The sequence below is a fragment of the Medicago sativa genome, chromosome 4 (assembly GCF_051527215.1).
Source record: "Medicago sativa cultivar Bolivia chromosome 4, Bolivia_mono, whole genome shotgun sequence".
NCBI lineage: Eukaryota > Viridiplantae > Streptophyta > Magnoliopsida > Fabales > Fabaceae > Medicago > Medicago sativa.
Genome location: NC_140752.1, coordinates 68,611,282 through 68,635,343, shown reverse-complemented (window position 1 = coordinate 68,635,343; position 24,062 = coordinate 68,611,282). Strand labels below are relative to the sequence as shown.

Sequence of the window (24,062 nt, the reverse complement as noted above, 5' to 3'; positions counted from 1 at the left end):
ACTAGGAATACGACTACGAGTGAAGATAATCATCCATAAGTTAGTACAAAATAAAGCTTAAAATACTCCTTTAAAAATTGTTGTACTAATAACGGTGTTACCGTTGTAATTTTGCACTTAAGTGGAAACTTTCAAAACAACGCACAACCATTTAGTGCAATTTTCTTTCTACAAAATCAACTTTATTTATTGTCAAAAAACTAATTATTGTACAACACGCAGACATTTTCATCATTTTAAAATTGTGTGCAACACATATTAGGTCGGCTAAGCATGTAATTCGGCTTAAAATACATTGCATATAAAAGAGACGCGGTGACATTACTACACTTATTAAGCAAAAACATGAGTGAATTTTCGCAGGAATGAAAGACAATCACACAACTATGTCATTGAACCATTTTAGGTGACAAAACTAATCCATATATTAATATGATTGTTTGGGTAAAATCCGACAAAATCAAATATTTTAAAGAAAATACCCCACCCCCTCAACGTTCATTTTATGTCCATTTTCTTTTCAAAAGGTATCTTCGACCATTGAGCTTTGATTCTGTCACATTTCATGAGTAAGGATCATAAATGGTGATGATTTTAACTTGCATTTCAACCCGAGTATATCCCACTATGTTAATTCAACATAAATAGGACACTAACATCATCCGCGTATCTACGACTCAAGTGCTTCATTTCATGTTAACGTGTCATCAACATCATCATCAACATACATGCAATTTAAATCAACTTAGTCTTGTTCTTCAAAAAATAAAAACATCAGCTTTGTCTTGTGTTAAATCAACTTTGTCTTGTTCTTACCATTATGTGACAATGGCTATAACTAATCATGGTATTATTCTTCAACACAAATTAATCTATACTATAGAATAAACTGCTAATGGTATCCTCACTTCATGCAATCCATCTTCCCAAAACAAGTACCCGAATGAGAATTTGCTTTGAACACGTAGCTTCGAAGAAAATTTCACCTTGAATTTCATTTTCTTTCGTTTCTCGCTAAATCTTAAGATTGTTGGCTCAGCTGTTACTGATATGCCAATTGGAGCCACAACACGAGCAATGTAGGTAGATTTAATAGGACCAACATTAGTGACGGTTCTTGTTACTGTCAAGGGTTGTTTCAATTCAGGAATAGTAATAGAAGGTAGGTTCATATTCAACATGAATTTGAGTGATTTAAAGCACTTGGTAGGTGAGCCTGTTAATAAGGTTATAGCAGTGTTGTTGTAGCCCATGGAACAAAGGAAATTAATGTAATCTTTGTTTTGTAAGTCGTATATGAGACCGGGATCTGTTACTTTATTAGGATTAACATGTCCACCGCCATAGTCAAATGGATCTGCTTGTTTGTATGGTGCTCCTTCGGCTCCGATGTATTGATTGTACTCATTTTTCAAAGAAGCTTCATTGAAAGGGAGGAAATTTAATTAGTGTCCTTAAAAACTCTTAAAAAAGATTTATGATAAATGCATGCATATGGTCTTGTACTGTATACTATTGAGCTGAAAAGAATAATGTCATCAATGATGAAATTGCCTCTCTGGTTGAGATTCTTCTCAATGCAAACATGATAATTGCACTCACAATTCCGTGACTGCACGCAATCATCCACATCTTGACTGTCCGATTAAGATAGAATGGTCGAGAGATCAAACTCGGTGTTAGAAATCAAAATCTGCATACAACTCATATCCTACTATTGCTCTTCTTTAAGATTTTCATGAAAGCAAGTTTCTATTTTGCTCTAATGCAATTGCTTTTGAAGCCTCCGAAAATCTAAAGCATACAAACTGACCTATTTGTTTTAGATCTCGAGGAAAGCAATCTGAAAAAAAGCACTCCTCAAATTCACTTTTTCTTAAAAGAGTTTATCTTGCTTCCACCTTAATATAGCTTGCAAGGTTTTAAATGAAGTCACGGTAACGGTTTTGGTCGTGATTCTGGAAATTACGGAAATTGCTATCAAATGCAACCGATATTGTCTTAGTTGTGGTTGTGTTGCAGTTTCAGCAACACTAAAAAGTAAAAACTATTATGTCGTGACCAGATTGCAGTCACAAACCTTTATTTAAAACTCAGGTAGTTTCAAAAGCTAAAACAAACAGGTTTGCAAGTCCTTGTTACCTGTTGTGACAAGTGCAGATTTAATTGCGGCAGGGCTCCAAGTTGGATGAACAGTCTTTATAAGTGCGACGATACCAGATATATGGGGACATGACATTGAAGTTCCCGATTCAATGTTAAAGTTAAGAGCAGTTAACTCATCTTGACCTGTATCAGACTGCAGGCTGGAATAAGAAGCAGGTGACCAGGCAGCCAAAATATTAACCCCCGGAGCAGCAATATCAGGCTGCAATGCAACAGTTTGATGAAAGATAAAGCTTTAGATTTTAGTTAAGATAAACTAAATGTTTCTTGTAGGAGGAATGGTTACATTACAACCTTTAAAACTGAGGGAGAAAGTGAACTCGGTCCACGCGAAGAGAAGAATGCCACATCGGGCGACATCTGTTGTCCCACAACTGTTCTGGTCTTGCTAAACTTTATTACAGGATTCCTACAACAAGCAAGAATATCATAAAAATAAAACTGAACTATTCAATATTTTGTAGACTAAGAACAAGGAAAATTAGACGTTGCTTTCTCAAAGTACTTGTTACCTAATAGCTTCCATGTATGATAGAATTTTTGTTCCTGCTGTGAAATCAACTTGGACAGAGGGTATACCCCATGACATATCAACATCATTAGTAGGAAACTGAGCATATATGAGACCAACACCTTCAACTTCCATTACAGTTCTTACAGCAGCCGTTGCCGACCTCTGTGACCGAGGCTGGAAACACAAAATTGCTTTTCCCTTAGCTAAGGTTGCATTCATACTTCCTGATTCACAGCTCCTGAGCAGAAAAACCATGAGTACGCACTTTCACAGCCACGTTCTTAATGAAAAAACGCGACATATTTTACCTTGCATTTTCTTTATCTGCATCTGAAACTGATATATCTTCTCCATACACTATTGGATAAAACTTGTTTAATATTTTCCCTGTATATAAGCTCTGACCCTATATGAGGAAATAAAATACATTTCTGTCTCTGCCTTGCAAAAGGTTAATCTAGCAAGGACGCAAACTACTAATATATATGTTTTTGGTGTTCGTTTTGTTCACATCCACAAATCGTTCCAAATTAAAATCACAAACTGATTCAAAAAAAACTGAAAACATAGAGATGAAGTACCTGTATAGTTTGATTATTTCCCAAGATAATTGTAGACAGAAATTCTCTATCGATGGTACTAGCAGCGACGGTAATAACCCAAGGAGCAGTGTTTATGACAGTTTGAGCATATGGTCCAGAATTACCACCAGAGCATACAACAGAAACTCCTTTAGCAACAGCATGGAAGGAACCAATGGCCAACACATCCTCAACATAACTAGGAAGTGGAGGATACGAGCCGAGAGACGCCGAAATAATCTCAACTCCATCAAATATTGCATCATCAAATGCTGCAAGAAGGTCGGCAGAGCTGCAGCCTCCAGTTGACCAACAAATTTTGTAGATAGCTAACCAAGCTGATGGAGCACCGCCTCTTGCTGATCCTTTAGCCAGTCCGTTAAAGCTTGCACTTTCAACTAGTACACCGGCTGCGGTAGATGATGTGTGAGTTCCATGGCCTGATGCGTCTCGCGGAGATAAGTACTCTACCCCATCAATGGTATTTAGTTTACCAAATTCAGCTTCGTATCCTTTAATATACCAACGTGCACCGATAATTTTCCTGCCATTGTATTTGGAAGGATAATGTTTAAAATGCTGCATCTACTATAGCAGTATTGACATTTAAGAAAAGAAAATATAATAAAAGGAATACTAAAGAAACATTGATTAGAAATAAAAAATTTATCAACCTATTACAGTGGGAGCGATCAAAACTTTCTCCTACTTGACATATACCACGCCATCGAGGAGGAGGATTATCCATGCCGTCATCTCTAAAGCTATCAGACTCAGGCCAAATACCTACAGAGAGAAGAATTATACAACTACAATCACACTTTATGATTCTAATTTTTATCAAGCACTTTCTTATAGTTGTTATTATTGAGAAATTTCATACTAACCAGTGTCTATGATACCAATGATGGTGCCTCTTCCAGATCGAGCCTTAGAAAGAACACCGGTTACTATATCTTGCTTTACATGCAAGAAATCCCAACTTCTTGTTGTGTGAAGAGTAAGAATTTTATTCGGAATCACACGAACAACACCGGAAAAATCTGCATGTAAAAGGAGTGCAGACATAAAGAGAATTTTCTAAAGACTTCTTTCAGCACTTAAGCAATTTACAGCCTTTACACCAACAACAAGAAGGAATAGTTTAATTTAGGGATTATTAATGTTGTATAGAATTTTTCGTACAAATTAAATTAATCTTAAAAAATTTCACTCATTTTAATCCAATTTAACTCATTTTTTGGACACAGTATTAAAAATGCTCTCACATATTGAGACTGGCCTTGCTATGGTTAAATTGTGAAATACCTGCAATGAGCCTAGCTTGAGACCGACTTAAAACTGCAGCAAATCCAGAAAAGCCATGCTTATAGCTATATAGGATGGATTTCCTAGCAGCACTCTTGCTGTTAAAAAAACAAGAAAAGAAGAATACAGCATATTGTCAATCCAAACTTCATATATTTCAATTTGTTTCCCGAAAACAATATGCAAGGTTACTACTTGATACTCATGTTGAAAATTCTAAATATGTTTGCTTTTGTTGTTGGGTCGGGAGGGAACCTAAGAGGTTAAAAGACCTAGGGATCATCACATTGGGCTTAGCGACCACACCAATGATTTGGACACCATGTCGACTTTTTCATCAAATGTGGGACTTCGTACTCACACTTGACACACCAACAACTTCATGTAGACAGAAAAAAGTTCAATGAAAAAGGACAACAATTTAAAGTGAAACCTTCCGAGAATATGTGATAGCATGTCAAGGTGGGATTCTTCAAGTGATTGTAGTTCACTGTGGTTTTGGTTTCTCTCACCCATATATACTATATGAACCTACAAAAGGAGAACCAAAAATATAAGGATGCAAAATGCAAAATAGAGAAACACATTTAGCTACTAAATTAGGAAAATCAAAATATAATTAGTGAAAAAAGAGTGAGACCAAAGTTTTACATTGCTTGAGGCAAATGTGACAACAAGGAAACAAAATAGTATCAAAGTGAATGCTAAACTGCAAGAAGGAGCCATGAGGGATCAAAACCAAGAATGTGCATCCAAAAATATCACTCTTATTTGAGTTATAAATTTGGCCTCGTAAGTGTAGTACTGTTTGAAAGTGTGAAATGAAACCTTTCCACCAAGTACACGCTCCACCACACCACTGCTGCTAGCATTTACTACATGGTGGACTTGGTCTTACTTTTCATCCCATTATATACTTCTTATATTGGAAATGGAATCTGTGTCCTTGGTGTACATAACGGGAAATTGTTCGTGGAGTTGAGAAATGAAAATGAGGTTTTATCATTTAAGCACTTTTGCACCTGTTTGTTTGTGGATTAGAGGAAGCAAACAAGTCCTATAAATGGCGTTGACTTAACTATTCACAATTGGGACAATTGATGGTGATGTCAACTCCTTGTTTTATCTTTGTGCAAAATTTGTTCCCAATGAGTGCCCGTTTCGGATGGGTGCTGAATTTGACCAAATTACCGAAGGTTTTATAATAATTTTGTTGAAGCTTCATAGTATAAGTTTTGCCAATGTCACAATGATTTACCATAATTTCGTCAATATCTATGAAAAATTGTCATAACTAATTTGGTCTTTTTTTTTAAAGAAACTAATTTGGTCCTTAGAAGGTGACAAATCGAGAGTAAATCCTCTTTTATTGCATTACGTGTGTTTGTGGTGTGTGTTACCACACAATTAAACTCAGGTTTTTTTTAGAGTATGTTTTTGTTGTTTACAACTATGCTATTTTTTTTTTCCTAAAAAAAATACTACAATTTTTTTATTTTTAATCTATGTAAAATAACTTTTCTTTTTTGTTTTTAATTTTTTGTTTTTGATCTTTGTTGTTTTACTTTAGTCTAGACAAAAGTTGTTCATATTGAAGTTAATCATTTTAGTCTTTTTTTTTTTTGTACAATTTTAGTCTTTATTTTGAGGTATTAAAATCAAGTATTCTATATATTATATAGACCATGTTTAATATGAATAAAATTGCAAAGACTTAAAAAAACGAAGACTAAAATTAAAATAAAATAAAAAGTGACGTATTTACAAAGACTAAAATAAATAAATAAATAAAAATTAATTTATAGATATTAAAACCAAAACATTTGATATTTGTAGATACCATTTACATAGCTAAATTTTTATCTTTTTTTTATAAAAAATAATAATAATTAGAGTGATAGGAGGATGTAGAATTCAAAACCATGACTTTCAAGTTTTGTCTTTTCGTAACATTTTAAAAAAACAATTTATAACTTAGGAAACAATTTCTGGTCAAAAGAAAAACATAGGAAAACAATTTATTGATTGCACAAAATTAATTAGAATTTATTCACTTTATCTTTTTTTTGGCAAAGTATTTTACCTTATCTTTTACTCTAAAAACATTAAAGCAAAAGGTATATTCTTCACGACCTACATCGTATTAAAAATCAAAATTATTTTATTTTAAGGATCCAAAATAAACGAGTTTGAAGAAAGAAAAAGAAAAACCCTGGAATTCACAATGCAACAAGAATTAGAGCAATGGAAGGAACAATTTTCTCATCTATGGAATGTGGCAAACGATTATCTTCGCGATGTTCCCCCAAATCAACTCTATGCAGCTATTGCTATCGCGATTTTCACAACCCTACTTCTTCTCTTTCGTGAGTTTCTACAATCTTGTTCTTCAGTTTCTACTCTTTTAGGTTGATTCTGCTTTTTTAATTGATGATTTTTGTTTTTGACTTTGTAGTGCGGGTTTTGAAGCGTACCAAATCTAACACCATTGTGTTGACTGGATTAAGTGGGAGTGGCAAAACCGTTCTCTTCTATCAGGTAATTATGCTTTTTGATTTGATGTTAAACCTAAATTCTTTTGGTTTAGTTGCCGAATTCGCGGGATATTGCCTATTAAACAATTGGAGAGACACCGGATACCGATATAAGTCAACATTAATAATAAGTTGGATAAATGGAAGTGATTGGATGTAATTCAATGTTTCGGTGTGTGATACCGACACATTTTGGACACTGGATAATGGATATGCCTTTAATACGATGCATCATTTAGTTTAATGGGTAAAGATTTGTATCGGTGTTAGTATTGTAAGTAGAGTTGGTCAGATGGAGGATAGTCAGATTGCAAAGAGGTAGAGGAAGACGTAGAAACACTATAAGAGAAACTATTAGGAAAGATTTAAGATTAATGAGTTGGATCCAAATATGGTTTATAATCGAACATTATGGCGTAATTTGATCCAAGTAGCCGACCCTGCTTAGTGGGATAAGGCTTGGTTGTTGTTGTTGGTAAAGATTTGTATCGAGTTCATTTTCATTATATGCTTTGTGTTTATTTGTGAAAGAATAAACCATTTTAGTCCCTAAACTATCACTCTTTCTTCAATTTAGTTTTTGAAGTATATAAGATCCGTCAATTTGGTCCTTGCTATTGAGATGTTAGAGACTAAATTAACAGATTTTCATATAATTCAGAGACTAAATTGACAGATTTGATTAGAAACTGCTTATTATAATTATATGAATTTAATTTGTATGTAGTGACAGTGTAACTGTAAACTGTTTTTACACACGCATCCACTCAAATTACTCTATGATGACACCTTTTTAGGTTAGTTTCTAAAATATCTCCAAAACTATCTACCTGACATGATTTTATTGGATGCACATCTAAAAAAGTTTTACACCGTCGGTGCATAGAAATTTGTCTCTATCTATATAGTATATGGACTAAATTGAAGAGGAAGTGATAGTTTAAAGAATAAATTGATGGTTTATTAATTTGTGAAATAAAGATTGGATGCATGATGGGAATGATGCTATGTACAATGAATGAAACGCTATGTAGGATACTCTTTTCTGTTATAGTTCTTTGGCAATTTTGGTCTTAAGCTGGGACTAAGATTTGGGGTTTGGCGTGAGTGTTTAAAAGATATAAACAACCCTTCTTTCTTGGAGACTATTATGTAATTGCATCATCCTTTTGTTTGAAGGGTTTGTTCAAAAGGATCCGAATATTATGATGGTGGGGTTGTGTAGTGGTTTTGTGAGAATTCTTTGTTTTAGGTAATCTGAAAACATGAAATGAATTGATTTCTTTAGGTCTAATCTAAGGTGAGCAATTCAGTTATTGTTACAAGGTTTTGAACTGCATGGCCTAGTTTTTCGTAAAATAGAGATGTATAATTTTAACTGTTTAAAACCAAATATCGCTTGTATAGTTGTATCTGAGGGAAAAGAAGAGTCAGGGTTAGGTGGTTGATCATAAACTGAAAGTATGTTATTACATTAGCAGGTGATACATGGTGAGATATAATCAGAATCTTGGGTAATATTATTATTACTATTAATTTCCTTTCTATTCAAATTATGCACTAACATAATGTTCTTGACACACTTTCTATTCCTGCATCAGCTTAGGGATGGTTCTACTCACCAGGGTACTGTTACATCAATGGAACCTAATGAAGGCACTTTTATTCTTCACGGTGAAACTGCAAAGGTAATGTTAGCCTCCTCCACTCAAACACTGGCTTGAGTGTATAAGTTTGAACATTTGTTTGGGCATGCAGATATTGTGCTTCTCATCTCTACAAATTGAATATGTTTGTCTTTTATTGTTAGTTGAAAAATGCTTTTGCATTGTTAAAATTTGATGAAATTATGTGTATCCTATTAATAGTTGTGAAATCAGACATACAATAACAGACCAAGTATTAGCTTACGTTTCTTTGCTTTTGACAGAAGAGCAAGATAAAACCTGTTCATATTGTTGATGTGCCTGGGCATTCTCGTCTTCGACCCAAACTGGATGAGTTCTTGCCTCAAGCAGCTGGCATAGTCTTTGTGGTTGATGCTTTGGACTTCTTACCAAATTGCCGTGCTGCCTCAGAGTAATTCCCTTCTCCATTCAGTTGCTAGATTACATTACATTCTTTTTATAATTTAACATTTGTTGTTAATATTTACTGTACAGCATGGTGAGTTGTGTTAAAATACTCTCGCGATACTAAAGCATTATAAAATTCAATAAGTTAAAGTAACCATTTCTCATGTTCCTGCAGAAGAAGGGATATTAGTAATTACAAAGACACTGACATTTTGTTTTATGATTTAAGGTACCTATATGATCTATTGACTAAGGGAAGTGTTGTGAGGAAGAAGATTCCTCTGCTTATTCTGTGCAACAAAACAGACAAAGTTACTGCTCACACCAAAGAATTTATCCGCAGACAGATCGAGAAGGAAATGTATGGCTTCAAGTCCTTAACTTTGTCTACCTTTACTCATTTGATTATTCAGCAACTACCTTATCAATTAATTCTATTTTCATACTCCCTCCGTTTCAAAATGAGTGTCGCTTTAGCCAAAAAAATTTGTTTCAAAATGAGTGTCGCTTTCAGTTTCCAATGCAATAATAACTTTTTCTTTTCAATTGTACCCTCCAATTAATACTCTGTTCACTACTTCCAAAGCATTACTTTTAAAACTAACCAATAGTTAATAAGGATAATTTGGTAAAATAACCATTCTCTTTCTCTTAATCATTGCATTTCTTAATATGTGTGTAAACACCTAAAACGACACTCATTTTGAAACGGAGGGAGTAGTTGATAGATGTTGTACTTCCCCACCCCTTCTGAATGTGTGTTTGTGGGACAGATGCACATTCATATATCAATGTTGTTACTGTTGATTGGTCTATATTGAAGAAATGCATTATATTTTCTTTTCTTTTAACTACTCGAATCTTCCAAAGTTATTTATCTTCACACTCAATAAAACGATTCATTTGGTTTTATGTCAAGAAAGTGGATATTGTCCAGTTTATTTTCATCTGCCAGATCTACTATTGACTCATATTATCCTTTTTCAGCGACAAATTACGGTCATCAAGAAGTGCGGTTTCAGAAGCAGATGTTACAAATGAGTTCACTTTGGGAGTACCTGGCGAGCCATTTTCCTTTACTCAGTGCTCTAACAAAGTTACAGCTGCAGATGCTTCTGGTTTAACTGGGGAGATATCTCAGCTACATGAGTTTATCAGAGAATATGTTAAGCAATAGCTGGGTTTAATGTTTAAACTGAGATTTCTGTTGGATTCAATTTGTTATGAATGAGATTGTTGAATTAAATTTGTTATGAATGAGATTGTTTCAACTATATGTACCAGTTCTTGGATTTACTTTATCTGTTCTCAACCTTTCCCAGTCCTTTTTCCATTTGGTGACATAATCAAGAAAAATTACATTAGCGTTTTGCCAGCAAGCAGCTTCAAAAAGCATTGAAGTTAACGACTTGTGAGTTGTGACTAAGCTACATTAAAATAATATTGCGTAAAGTGCAAGGATTTTGGTTACAATAGTTTCGAGTGAAAATTAAAGCTTACGATTATATACTCGAAAGTTACAAAAGAGGGTTGGCCAAGGCCAACCAACCAAGTCTCCAGTTTCCACGCTGAGTGTTGTTTAGTTTCAATTTTGGATTGTCAAGTAGAATTATTTTTGCCTCTAGAAGTGATTTTAACTTATGTGTTTGGTTCTACGTTGATAAAAAATTATTTTGAATGAGTTGATTTTAGAAAATTGTTTTTTTGTTAACAGTGAGTTGAAGGTAGAGTTATTTCTGTTTGGTTGCATTCTTGAACAATAAATTTGAGTTCAAAATCAATTTCTGTAAGCAAAATCAATTTTCTTAAAAATAATCAAATATGTCAAAACCAATAGTACATCTCTAGAATGAATATTTGCTCATCCAAAATTGGAACCAAAATATACACTTTGTCTTCAAACTTTTTTTTTTGAAGGAACTTTGTCTTCAAACTTTATTTGTACATTCAAATTTATAATTCAATTTACTATTTTTTTATTACTACTCAATTCTCTTTAACGGCGAAAGTATCTAAATATAAACAATTTCATATTTAATTTGTTTTTAAATAAAATCAATTTTTTTTCATTGCAAAATCAAACACTCATTTTAAGCAAATCAAAAGTAAACGAGTAAATTTATTTTTCAAAAAGAAGTTAATTTTCTTGTTAATATCACTTTTCCCCTTCTCTAAGGCTTTTTTCTTACCTTTTTCCAAATAAAAAATAACACATTTTCATTTTTTTTTCAATCATTTTCCTTCTTTCCCTTTGAAACAAACGTGCTAACATGTTAACACTGCAAGAAAATCGTCCGTTGAATCATCCAACAATTTCTTCTTCTGCGAGTGCTTAACTTTGAGCGCTGGTAACTAAAATAATCCTTTATCAGCTTTTTTAATTTTAAAAAGTTGTAATTATAATTCTCTCAAATAAAATAAAACATTTTCGAAACAAACAAGCTTAACGAATAAGGATCCAAATCCCAATGAATAAACAAATTCAATTTCGATATACTCATTTTTCTTGAATCCGTGATGTATAACTGAAAAACTATTCACTCTTCAACAGATTCAGATTCAATTCATTCAAATGGACGCTATTAGGAAACAAGCTTCGAAGCTTCGAGAACAAGTCGCTCGCCAACAACAGGTTCGTTCGTCGCACACAAAATTCTTCTTTAGATCTTTCGTTCAAATTCATTACACATTCTTACGATTTTCATTTGCTAGATTCGTCGCTGTTTTCGTGTAATTTTTGCTATTGTTATAGTTTTCAATTTTTCATGATTAGAATTTAGTTTCGGTCATAGAACATTGTAATTGTGAATCCGCATATTACTATTGGATCTAATCGAATTTCACATTTACATTTCAGAAATCAATAAATAAATGTTATAGATTAAAGTTTAATTTTAAGCTTGTAGCTGATATTGGAATCAAAGAGTGATGCGTAATTGCGTAGTATATATAAGTATTTCGTGGTTTAATATCCGTTAATCTTGATTTACAAGCTTTAATTAATGTATTTTGTTTTTATTTTTATTTTTTCTGTTTATTTTTCTTAGTTGTTCGATAGTTTTGAATGCTTTGTTTATCAAGGTGTTGATGAAAATCTTGAATTATTGTTATTCTAGGCTGTTTTGAAGCAGTTTGGAGGTGGCGGTTATGGAGGGTCAGATAACATGGTTACCGATGAGAGAGAGCTTCACTTACATCAGAAACTTGAGAAACTTTACATATCAACACGTGCTGGGAAGGTTAGTTTTCATTGCTGGCGATCCTTTATTGACATTCATATTTAGGCCCTGTTTGGATAAACAAATTATCTACAGCTTATAGCACCAGCGCTTATGTATAAGCTATAAGATGTTTTTATAAACTATCTTGGAGAACATATGAATATAAGCTAAAAACAGTTTATGAACAATGTCATAAGCTATTTTCATAAGTTCTTCCGAACAGTCTATCAAAACTTATGTCAGTAGATTAGCTCAAATAAGTCAATCCAAACAAACCCTTAATCTCGATTCATTAATTTTATTCCTTCTCTCTAAGGCTGATAGTAGCATCTGTTGTGTTTTCAGCATTATCAAAGGGACGTTGTTCGTGGAGTAGAAGGTTATATTGTTACAGGATCCAAGCAAGTTGAAATAGGTAAGTAATGTTGGTTAATGAAGTTTCTGTATATGTTTATTGCAATTTGTGTGCATATAATATTGTTCTTGAATTTTTATGTTTTTCATTCAATAGGAACAAAGTTGTCGGAAGATAGTAGGAAATATGGTGTGGAAAATACGTGTACCAGTGGGGGTACATTGTGCAGGGCTGCACTAAGTTATTCACGAGCCCGTGCCCAAATGGAGAAGGAGCGTGGAAACTTACTAAAAGCTCTTGGTACACAGGTTAATTGCGTGTGTGTGTTTGTGGCTTTGTTATGTATGAATTCGTCATGCCAGATTATGATGTTTAAATCTGACTTGCAGAAGTGTAATGTATTTTTTTTTAGTCATAACCTAATTGTTTTACTAGCCGACCCCACTTGGTGGGATAAGGCTCGGTGGTTGTTGTTGTTGTTGTTGTTGAACCTAATTGTTTTACCTGTTTTGCCGAATATGACTGGGATTTACAGCATATTTGGATTTTTGTTTGGAAAGCTTGGTTTGTCCAAAAGCATGTCTCTATTTTTAGTGGTGGCTTGGATTGTTTATTTACCGGTGTCTGATTGCCATCTCAGCCTAATAACTCTGATTGAAATCGTGCTCCATGCTGAGTAGGTTGCAGAACCCTTAAGGGCAATGGTGGTAGGAGCTCCATTAGAAGATGCTCGGCATCTTGCTCAACGTTATGATAGAATGCGACAGGATGCTGAAGCCCAGGTATTACGGGGTTTATCTTTCAGTTGACTTTTCAAAACCTGTTGCTTCCATTTGAATTTCTCATCTACCCTTTATAATCTTTGTCTTCTCCTGTGTTTCAGTACGTGTTTTATCATCAATTGTATTTACCTATATTGACTTGTAATTACTTTTTCTTTTGAACCTAGACAGGCTATTGAAGTTTCTAAACGGCAGGCAAAAGTAAGAGAAATGCCAGGCAATTCTGAGATTGCTATGAAATTAGAAGCAGCAGAAGCAAAGCTGCAGGACCTGAAGTCAAACATGAACATATTGGGGAGGGAAGCAGCAGCAGCATTGGCTGCTGTTGAAGCACAGCAGCAGAGGTTAACCCTTCAACGTCTTATAGCAATGGTATTGCAGTTTTTTCTTACGATTCTGTAGTACTTCAGTTTAATAAAACTTTGGATCTTACTTATAACAAATGTAACTTTTAATTAATCGTGCATTTTATTTCTACTAATGAAGGTTGAAGCAGAGCGTTCCTATCACCAAGTAGTCCTACAAATTCTTGATCAGCTTGAGGGGGAGGTAAGCACTAATCTTTTATCATTTTGCTGTTCTATTTGTTTTCGAGAAGTAAAATATGCTGATTGATATATCGGTAATTTTCTTAAGTTATAAATGTATGATTATGTGCTATATGTATATTTAATATAGATGATATCAGAAAGACAACGAATTGAAGCCCCTCCTACTCCCAGTATGGATAACAGCATGCCACCACCCCCACCATATGAAGAAGTGAATGGTGTTTATGCTTCACAGACGACACATAACGGATCAACAGACAGCATGGGTTACTTCTTAGGAGAGGTTATTAAGAGATTTTTTCTTACACACAGGGCCACACAGATATTACAAATTGTTAAACAAGTGGCTGCTTTCTCCTTTGTAACTTTTATTTACTCTTCTTGCAGGTTTTATTCCCATACTCTGCTGTGTCTGAAGTGGAGCTGAATCTATCAGTTGGTGATTATATTGTCATTCGAAAGGTCTGTAGCTACTAGATCTGAGTACAATTACAGTTTTCTTCTTTGAACCAATAACGGCTTATCTCCCTCTTGTTTGGGTTATTGATTTGTATTTTCAACCATCACGTCACTTATGATAACAAATTAATATAAGTTTCATAACCGATGCACGAATAACCCAAGTAAAATGCATTTATTCTATTATATCTTATAGTGGATATGCACTTAAGCTTAAGACTGATTGATAAACCTAATATGAAGTCAGAACATGATTACATTATCATCGATTTGTTTGATCATCTATTTATGATGTGGCTGTAGTGTTCCAATTCAAGTAGTTGTGGTCCACATGCTAGTAGCTTAGGATCCATTTAACAAAAAAATGGTCAGATTTTCTTGTGGCCCCATTATGACTGTCGTGTTTTCAAACAGGTGACAAACAACGGATGGGCCGAGGGAGAATGCAAAGGGAGAGCAGGATGGTTTCCGTTTAGTTACATTGAAAGAAGGGAACGTGTTCTTGCGAGCAAAGTAGCTGAAGTGTTTTAATTATTTTCCTTTTGGGTTGGTTTCATAACCTGGGAATTTTGTATGTGTGTGTGTATGTTTTGGCTTTGTAAATCAAAAATTGATTTGTGATATAGATGCCAACTTTTGCCTTGTGATTATTATTTTTATATATGATTATATGAAGAATATAAGAATGTTTTGCCATCTATTATTGTTATTTTGATTTTATTTAATTGCACCCAACTTGTTTCCTTCTTAGTTTGTTATGCGATTTCAGCCTACTTTGATTGCAAGTTTGCAACTTCATGTGATCAAAGCATGTGCTGTAGGGATAAAAGTGAATGAATACATGAATACTAAGGTCGCTCTATTAGAAACTGAACTTGTACATTGTATTAGAAAATGTAAACACTGGAGATAAAAATACGTTGTATTAGAAAATGTAAACACTGGAGATAAAAATGTTGAATCACCTAATGAATAAAGGGCAATGGCTAATTGCCAGAGATAGGCTAGCATGGATCTCCATCTAATGAGATATTGACCTATAAAACGTTAATGAGCACAAACTGATTTGCGATTATCAAGACAACCAGTCCAATAGACATCCTTGAATCCAACATTGGAAGGAATGAGTCATTAGAAAACATAATCCCTAGAGAATCCTTCAATATTGCAGTATCCTCTGAGCAGCTTTAAAATGATTTATAGTGGGGTTGCGTAGTAGCTGGCTTAGTTGTTGTGTGACAAAACAAATGTCTGGTCGAGTTGTTAGATGAAGAAGCTTCCCCAATTAACCTTCTGTAACTGGTCACATCAAAATGAGGAAAAACTTCATCTTGATTTGTGATGAAGATGGACTGTAGGCTCCGTGCTAACTACTTGTTTCCAAAAACAACTAGAATCGGAAATCAAGTCAAGGCAGAAATGGAAAGCAACTGTTAAAGTCAATTTATGGGCTCGTAAAAAAAACTCAGTTCTTTCTTCACTAGAAAGAGTAAATCCTCGATCACCTCATTTATAGTCCTTTTGGTTTATGAAAGAAGTATTGCTAAGCTGGAAATTTCCCTTCAGGACGTTCTGTCATCAAATCTACACTGCACAGAAATTTAGGAATCAACGACTTAGGATGCTTTCCGTCAGGCTGCACACACCTACAAATCTACTTGCTTCCCATTCAGGAACTTCATCTTGATTGGTGCTCACGAACACCTCAAAAGCAAGCATTCATCTGCAGCAAGTCAATCTCATTCTCACACACCCGCCTCCATTCTTAACTTTGATTCTTAATTTTCACTCTACATTAACGGGATGATGACATATGCCATAGTAGAGGCCAACTATAACAATTGGAGTTCATTTAATAAATCTGCATGCACCCAATTTCATGCAAAATATTAATAATTGTTACAAACTCAGAAGTTGATTACATTATAAATTTATCAAAATACAGAATGGTTCTATTGCATATTACCAAAATCAACTAAAATTGGATCTATATTAAACTGTTCAACAATTATCTTTCAAGTGTATGCTAGGAAACAATCAAAAATCATCTTCCATCTTATTCAAAGTGTAGTCTTGACTGTGTTCATGGCTCATTGCACCTAGTGTGGTAAAAGATTGTATTGTGTCCGAATTTTTCTAATCTTCACCCTTCACTTCGCAAAAACCATAATCCGAATGATATTAAGTTTGGTTTGAGTTCTAGGAGTTTGATTATTTAACTAACTTACTAAATACATGCAAGAACGCAACAGTAAAATATTATGGCATAAAACCCAAGGTTAGACAGAAGGGGGGAGGAGGGAGTTTTGATCTCCGTAGCACTCGTTTCGAATTCAAACATGATCTGTGTATTTAAATAACTGACAACACGCATAACAATCATAACTTTATGGGTGAACGTAGAGGTAAAGTTCAATCCAACATAGGAAACTAGGAACTATATCTATATCAACTACTCATTCAAATAGAATACACAATTTTCAAATGCATCAAATATCACTCCCATGCATGCAAATTCACATTCCGTGAGTGGGCCATGCTACCACTGTTCCATTGCTATCCATGTTTGTGAAGGCCATAATACCCGTTGCTACAAAAAAGAATTGAACTATTTCATCAGAAAGGATAACTTAGTATTTTGTTAATTTCTTACACATTCTAGCATACATTCAAAACACTGTTTACCAAAAACAAAATTAAATAGAACTTACATTAGTTATTGTAACGGTTGGCAGAGAGATAAGCAAAAAAGATGGACAACAAGATGACCAGTAAGAGAATCTGCAGCGATACTTTAAATCAGTTTATATTTTTAGAAATGAAGGACAAAGTTAAAACAAGAAAAAGGGGGAGATAAAAAAATGTGTACCATGGTAGAGCCATATGCGCTCTCATTCCTCAAAACGTAAGATTTCCTGCTTCAATCAATGAAAAAATTGTTAAGACTGTGAATGGTAAAAATATAATTTTAAGAGTATTTGGATATTTGTATATGCCTTTTGGTTAGGAGACCAGATTCTCTGCAAGTTTTCTGTATAGCTTCCAGCCTGCTCGATGTTTTTGTTGCATTTGGATCATTTTTGTCAACCTACAATGGAAAATGATGAATCCTTTTAGAAGGAAAAAGCCAGCTTAATATATATTATGGAGCTATGGAATGAAGGGTGGGTGACTAGTGACAGTAAGAGTTGTTAAATGTTTTGTTGGGATAATAACTAATCGATATCACACTCAGCCAGGAGTGCACTTGTGTTGTGTAAGCCAAGTCATTATGAGCAAAAATCAAGAGACTGACTAAGATGTTTTCCTAACTAATCACAGAGCCTTAAAAAGCTATGATTCTTCAACAGGAAATTCAGGGTAGAATAAGCTAAGCTTGCAAAAATTGGGAGACTTTGCAATCAAACAGGAGTTATAAAACACATAAGGTTGTAGCTGCCTGATTGTTCAGTCAAGGCCTTGACACGTATCAATTGCAGTATTGCTCCTACAGTGCTTCAAGAAAAATGCCTATAGACAACACCTATAAATACATGAAAATTCATATGCAAGGGAGTCTATGCATCAACTGCTCTTCTTCACCCACCAACAATTGCTATTATAAAATATAAAATAGGAACATCATCAGGTGTAAAACATGAGTAGCATCCACATTCTTTTTACAAATCTAATCATACTTTGTTTAGGACCAGGGATGCTTCATACCTTGGACTCCAACATGGAAGCAAAATCAAAGAAAGCACCATAGACATCAGCCATAGTCTTTGTTCGGTCAATCACTTTGGCAGTTAGACCTATAAATCGTAACCAAAATGAAGACATAACAGTTAGTTCAACTTTCTTTTTCTTTAAAGAAACACATTGTAACAATGAGCAAAGAACGCTAACAGCAACCAGCTAGTCCATTAGAAATCCCCGATAAAACCATATATTTTCAAATGAAATGAGAGGAAACTATATATATGCCTAAACTATTGAATCTAGATCGAGTATTATTAGTACGTTCCAAAACTAGTAATGTCCACTATTTAGCTTTCAATATTTGAACATCCTAGATCCAATTAGAGAACTCAACAAAATATGTTCAATGACATTGAGCAGGACCACTGTACAAAAGTGCAACGAAGGGGGTCCCAGGATGCTAGTTTTAAGAACATTGATTTAGCATAAAGTAACATAGAAAATTGCAGTAATTCACTATTCATAGCTACTCACATTCCTTTTCCCAGTCTTGTACAAATTTTAGCATTATGCTTACCCTGCTACTAAATTAAATTACAAGAAAAATCATATCAAATATTTGTTCTTACCTCGCCTCATTTTAACTACTCCTCTGAAAACACCAATGTTGTTATAGCACATTGCAAGTGTTCCAATTGCCATTACCTGTAAGGACATACATCAAATAAGCATTAAATTTACTAGGAAAAAGTATGAAAATAGCCATTATATATACATAACCAGTAGAAATAAAATACATATTAATAGGAAATGATACAGAGAAGAAAAGAAAAAAACTAACCAAAAAATTAACTGTCTAAATGTATTAAGGAAAAATAAGATCCACAAAATTAGTTGGATAATGTCTGGTTCATTTTTAGAGTCGTGAGTTTAGTTTCAACAAACCATTTTTTGCTTGCTTTCATAGTGCAGATTTAATTTATTTATTTTTTGGTTTCCCATAGGTTCCCTCAATTGGAGGTAATCCTCTTTGAGGCATGCCGGACACTAAATGTGGGTACATCTCCCAGCCAGGAGTCAAACTTGGGTTTGCCACATTGTGGGAGTCTTGCCCCTTCCTCTAGACCCAACCCTCGATGGTGTGTAGATTTAATTTTTATCAAGCCAAAAAGAAAAGAAAAGAAAAAAGGAATCGCATGATTTTTATTTTTCCACTCCTTTAATTGGCCAAATGTTAGTAATTCTAAGCATGAAATGTTTTTGTTGTTTAAGATCCAATTAAGCACCAGTCAAATCGAAACCCACTTGGGTCGGCATGGTGGTATAGGCCTGGGACTTGGGAGTGTGCTCCTCCTCGAGGTCTCGGGTTTGATTCTCTCCGGTGTCAATTTGGGTGGGTTGATTTAGCTTCTTCAACAAAAAAAAGCACTAGTCAAATCAACCCACTTTTTAACCATTTGCAACAGGATACTTCCCAGCTGTTCGTGTAAATATATTATTTGAGAATGACCTAATGTTATATAGCATTATAGCTACACACGATGACACTCGTAATCTAAATAATTATCAGCAATAGAAAGAAATCTATCTCATATTCACATACATTAAATATGAAAATTAAAACCAAGTATTTTTATTTAATGTGCATCTGTACATTTTTGTTAAACACTTGCGGTACGCAAAGATTTGTATATCGACACTGTTACTACCACACATCTTTTAGGCAGCATTGAACTTAAAGAACGGATAATAATATAATGTTGTTTCATATTTATTTGAACTTGAATTGGAAACCGCTGTTGATTGAGCACTTATAAATCTAGGCATGGGATGCAAATTAAAAATACTTCAAACTAGAAACACATTGACAAATTATGTTGTAACATTGCAAGAGTAACACGGTCTACATGACAGTTAAGTAATATGTAAATAATTAAGTAAAAGAACATCACCTGAGGAATAGCACAAAAGCGAAAATTAGAGGGGTCTCGTAATGCAGACATGTATTGTAAGCAATCTTCAGCATGCAGCAAAGCATTAGTGATCATGTCATTTAAGCATTGCACAGCCTTAACGGAGTTTTCCTCATATTTCAAGTCCTGGATGAACGAAAAAATAAATAAATTGGAGTACCAAAGAAGCAAATTATACATTTGACAATCAGACACAAAATAGTCAAAAAGGCACTCGTGGGTATAATAACATAACAGTACGCAAAGAAAGCTGTTTCACCATCAAATCCTCAATTTTTACAAATTTATCTAACAATCATCAAATGGGGGAGAAAAAGTGATTCAGATTGGAATAAATAGAAATTCTTATAGAGCCAAACCTCAAGTTTGATAACATATTTACTCCAGATCTGCCGTGGCCAAAACATGCGTGACTTTGGTATCTCATTGATGTCTTCCAGATAATCTCGAATAATGTTGGTTTTCTGCAATATCAAAAGGTTAACTGGACGTAAGTAAATATCTGTGAGCATATTCTTTTGCTATATATTACATTATTACCATCATGATACCTGAAGAAACAAACCCATTGAGTTTGAAAGTTTGTCTGTAGCCAGATCTTCTTTACCAGATGCGTAGAAAAGCTTTGATAAACCCAGCCCAACAAGTCCAGCCACATAGTGACAATATTCATCGTAGTCATCAATTGTTTCTACCTGCAAATTAGATAAAATTCTTGGCATAAATCAAGATGATCTTCCTAATTCAAAAACATGGCAGAAATCCCTGTGAAGGATAGATCTCTGGAAATAAGAACTTGAGATAGATGCATTGATAGTAGTATAGTATCAAAGTACTACAAAAATGTTGCACTTCAGTAGCACAACATAACTGTTTGTCCTCACGACTTTTGATTATATTGCCCTCCCACTAAATCATAAAATCCAAACTACTAGAAAGCCACAGCATCAAAAAGAATAACAAACCGTATAGCACCCCGTCAATCACAGACGTTTAACCACATTAATTGTATCTAAAAGTTATTAAAGGAATGTATGCAGAACAGAATACATGTATAATAACTTACCTCCTTGCAAATGAATTTCGCCATTCCAGCACCCATTCTTTTCGTAATGTCCTCGATTGCATCCTGATAGCTGCAAAGATGATTGGCCAGCATTTAATTTTTCATCATAGAGTGCACAGTCATAACTCTAATCACATACACCTATGAAAAGCTACTAAAGGGAGTAAATCTATAGTCCACATAGCACATCACAAAGACCCACATTAGTTGTTAAATACCTTTAATTTGAACAACATAAACACCCAGAAACATTAGATAATAAGACCTTTGAGTCTTAGGTTTATTTACATTAAATCCTACCAAAGACCAAGAGGAATTTAACTAGGCATTCGCAGCTCAATGGCATCAGATGAAAAAATATATAATAGAGAAACCAATACTCCGTCCGTCCCATAATAAGTGAGCCATTTGCAAAAAAATATTGTCCCAAAAAAATTGACCCATTTCACTTTTCAATACAATATTAATTACTTTTTTCTAATTATAAATCTAATTAATACTGCTTTCACCACTCCCAATTCAATATATTATACTTTGCATTTATGATAAAGATGAATGCACCAATACTTGACAAGGGCACTCAAAACCATTTCTCTTTCACTTATGCACTTTTTCTTAATATGTGTGAAATGAGCAAAAAGCTCACTTATAATGGGACGAAGGGAGTATAATATAGCATGGAAGCAACTGATAATTATAAACAATCATGAATGCAAAGCCCCATCGTGATCCATCAATCTGTAGTCAATAATCAATATAAAGTATAAATATTTTAAAAGATGCATGAATTTGATTATCACACCCACAGCATACCACAACCCTTTCAATATCCAAATTTTTGCATTCCACCCAGGAATCACCCACTTCCCCTAAACAATAATGGGTAGATTTTTGGAAATAAACAGCAAGTCATAAACCACATGTATCACGGAATACCGAAGTATGTTACAGACAGATGTGCAAAGATAAGAACTAACTTCTTTCCAAGTTCCAGAAAAGCCTTTGAAACATGATGGAACTGGTCCATTAGAACTTTGTACTCTTTCGTGCCACCTAGTTACATTAAAAAGAATAAACATGTAGATCAGCATCAGTAAAGTTTGAGGCATGTGTACCTTAAACCCATTTTCCTGAAAACACAGAATTTAAAATCCAATTTGATTTCTGAAAAACAATTTAGATGTGGCCAAATTGAACTTTTACATCAACAATTGAAGGATGTATACAACAGGTTGGAAGAGAGTTGTTAAAATTATATCGGATCTTATCTTACTCAGCAAGGAATCAAGATTTTTAAATAGAAAGGAGCAAAAAGAAAAAGTATACTCACACCCAAAGTGCCAATCATTATCATAGATGTGACGATGAAAATCCATTAGTATGGGAACCTTGACATCTGTTTCTATGCTTGTATCATCCTCTGCCAAAACAAGAAGAGTTACAAAAACATTAGATCCTCTCAATTTTTGAAGAATGGAACTTCAATCAGAATGGTTTGAGATTCAAATATATAAAATTCATATTCAAAAGACAAACCACAATATAGACAAACAGTTTCATTACAGGGTAATATTACAAACTGCGTGCAATTGGCTATAGTTTCTAAACAAGTGGTCTGAGTTACATCAATCAGAGTATTTCAAAACCAAAATTTTCCACAGTGCAGGGATGATGATATTTAGAGCCGTTGTTACATCTTTTTCGTGAAAAAATCACTTTTTTCAAACAAAATAATCACTTTTACAACTTTTCATCCATTTATTACAGATTTTCAAAAAATCTAAAAATTGCTTCAAAAGAGAAGTTGCTTTTAGTAGTTTCTCCAGAAAATCATTTTTTATAACAGATTTTTTTTTTAATTGATTTTCATTTCCATAAACAAACACAAAACAACTTCTGTTTTTTAAAAAGATATCTAATCTCTTAATTACTTAATATCAAAATCATTTCTTTGTACAATCTGGCACTAAACCTCACATAAAATCCAACTCTTTTAAGAATTTAAATTGAATTAACAAGCTGCTCAATTCGTTGTGAGTCCGGGTGACTTGCATTTTACCCGAATTCATTCAAGCTATGAAGTGATTACGTTCGCGTAATGGGTTTACAGACATTAATTTAAAAACCAATAATATCTATCATCCATCATAGAGGTTAGAAAAAGTAACGAACCAACGGTGTCAAGAGCACGAAGAACCAAATAGAATATGCAAACCTGCAAAAGCAAAATACAAGTTGAGAATCATCAGAGAAACAAAAAGCATAAAAACAAAATTGAACGGTTGAGATGAAAAACTAACAGCATCACGAAGCTCGGGACCAAGCTGCTGAATAACAAGACCGAAGCTTCTAGAAACCTTATGAAGCATAGAGTAACAGAATCCCCAATGCGGCTCCGGTGGGATCTGCTTCTCGGCGTTTCTCGCCGCGATTTTCAGCTTAAGTAATGGAAAAAAATCATCTGGATTCTTCAAAATCGCTTTTATACTTCCCATCTTTTGTTTTGTTTCAAGAATAAGCGATTATTCTCTTCTCTCTATCCGGAAATGGAATTTGTTGTTCAATGAAGAGAAATTGAATTGAATATTGCGAAAATAATGAATTTTTGTGAATGTGATAATTTTGGAGATTGGTGATGGTAACTTCTATGTATGTATTTGTCGTTGGGGGATTTGGTTCGTACAGTTGGTTTGAGATGTGCAGATTCGTATCTACACTCTCTCTCACCTTGTATTTATTTAACTCAAAAAAATACTAGTGCTTGCTTACTTGGTTGAGTTCAATGTTAAGAGCATT

The 24,062-nt window shown here is 34.0% G+C and overlaps 4 protein-coding genes across 4 annotated transcripts; 2 read left to right on the top strand and 2 right to left on the bottom strand.

Moving 5' to 3' along the window:
* Window positions 1-667: 667 nt before the first annotated feature.
* LOC146931150 (subtilisin-like protease SBT3.9) lies at window positions 668-5,659 on the bottom strand. The gene is made up of 11 exons (XM_085702625.1): window positions 5,221-5,659; window positions 5,003-5,100; window positions 4,570-4,667; window positions 4,149-4,304; window positions 3,936-4,047; window positions 3,262-3,805; window positions 2,989-3,086; window positions 2,679-2,918; window positions 2,461-2,575; window positions 2,143-2,368; window positions 668-1,420 (listed from the first exon to the last, which is right to left on the bottom strand). The coding sequence occupies exons 1-11, from the start codon at window positions 5,293-5,295 to the stop codon at window positions 873-875; spliced, it is 2,310 nt and encodes a 769-aa protein (XP_085558751.1). The 5' UTR covers window positions 5,296-5,659; the 3' UTR covers window positions 668-872.
* Window positions 5,660-6,739: 1,080 nt separating this feature from the next.
* LOC146931149 (uncharacterized) lies at window positions 6,740-10,452 on the top strand. Its single transcript, XM_085702624.1, has 6 exons — window positions 6,740-6,935; window positions 7,025-7,107; window positions 8,705-8,791; window positions 9,034-9,182; window positions 9,408-9,539; window positions 10,166-10,452. The coding sequence occupies exons 1-6, from the start codon at window positions 6,794-6,796 to the stop codon at window positions 10,353-10,355; spliced, it is 783 nt and encodes a 260-aa protein (XP_085558750.1). The 5' UTR covers window positions 6,740-6,793; the 3' UTR covers window positions 10,356-10,452.
* A 1,030-nt stretch (window positions 10,453-11,482) lies between these two features.
* LOC146931148 (SH3 domain-containing protein 2-like) lies at window positions 11,483-15,242 on the top strand. The gene is made up of 11 exons (XM_085702623.1): window positions 11,483-11,526; window positions 11,730-11,810; window positions 12,295-12,417; window positions 12,745-12,814; window positions 12,911-13,062; window positions 13,435-13,536; window positions 13,708-13,908; window positions 14,023-14,085; window positions 14,215-14,370; window positions 14,475-14,549; window positions 14,961-15,242. The coding sequence occupies exons 2-11, from the start codon at window positions 11,751-11,753 to the stop codon at window positions 15,075-15,077; spliced, it is 1,119 nt and encodes a 372-aa protein (XP_085558749.1). The 5' UTR covers window positions 11,483-11,526; window positions 11,730-11,750; the 3' UTR covers window positions 15,078-15,242.
* A 1,629-nt stretch (window positions 15,243-16,871) lies between these two features.
* On the bottom strand, window positions 16,872-24,047 carry LOC146931147 (squalene synthase 2). The gene is made up of 14 exons (XM_085702622.1): window positions 23,567-24,047; window positions 23,439-23,481; window positions 22,597-22,686; window positions 22,244-22,319; window positions 21,267-21,336; window positions 20,752-20,895; window positions 20,560-20,664; window positions 20,180-20,326; window positions 18,857-18,932; window positions 18,252-18,340; window positions 17,543-17,634; window positions 17,416-17,461; window positions 17,258-17,327; window positions 16,872-17,136 (listed from the first exon to the last, which is right to left on the bottom strand). Exons 1-13 carry the CDS (start codon window positions 23,759-23,761, stop codon window positions 17,259-17,261), a joined length of 1,242 nt encoding a protein of 413 aa, XP_085558748.1. The 5' UTR covers window positions 23,762-24,047; the 3' UTR covers window positions 16,872-17,136; window position 17,258.
* Window positions 24,048-24,062: the final 15 nt, after the last annotated feature.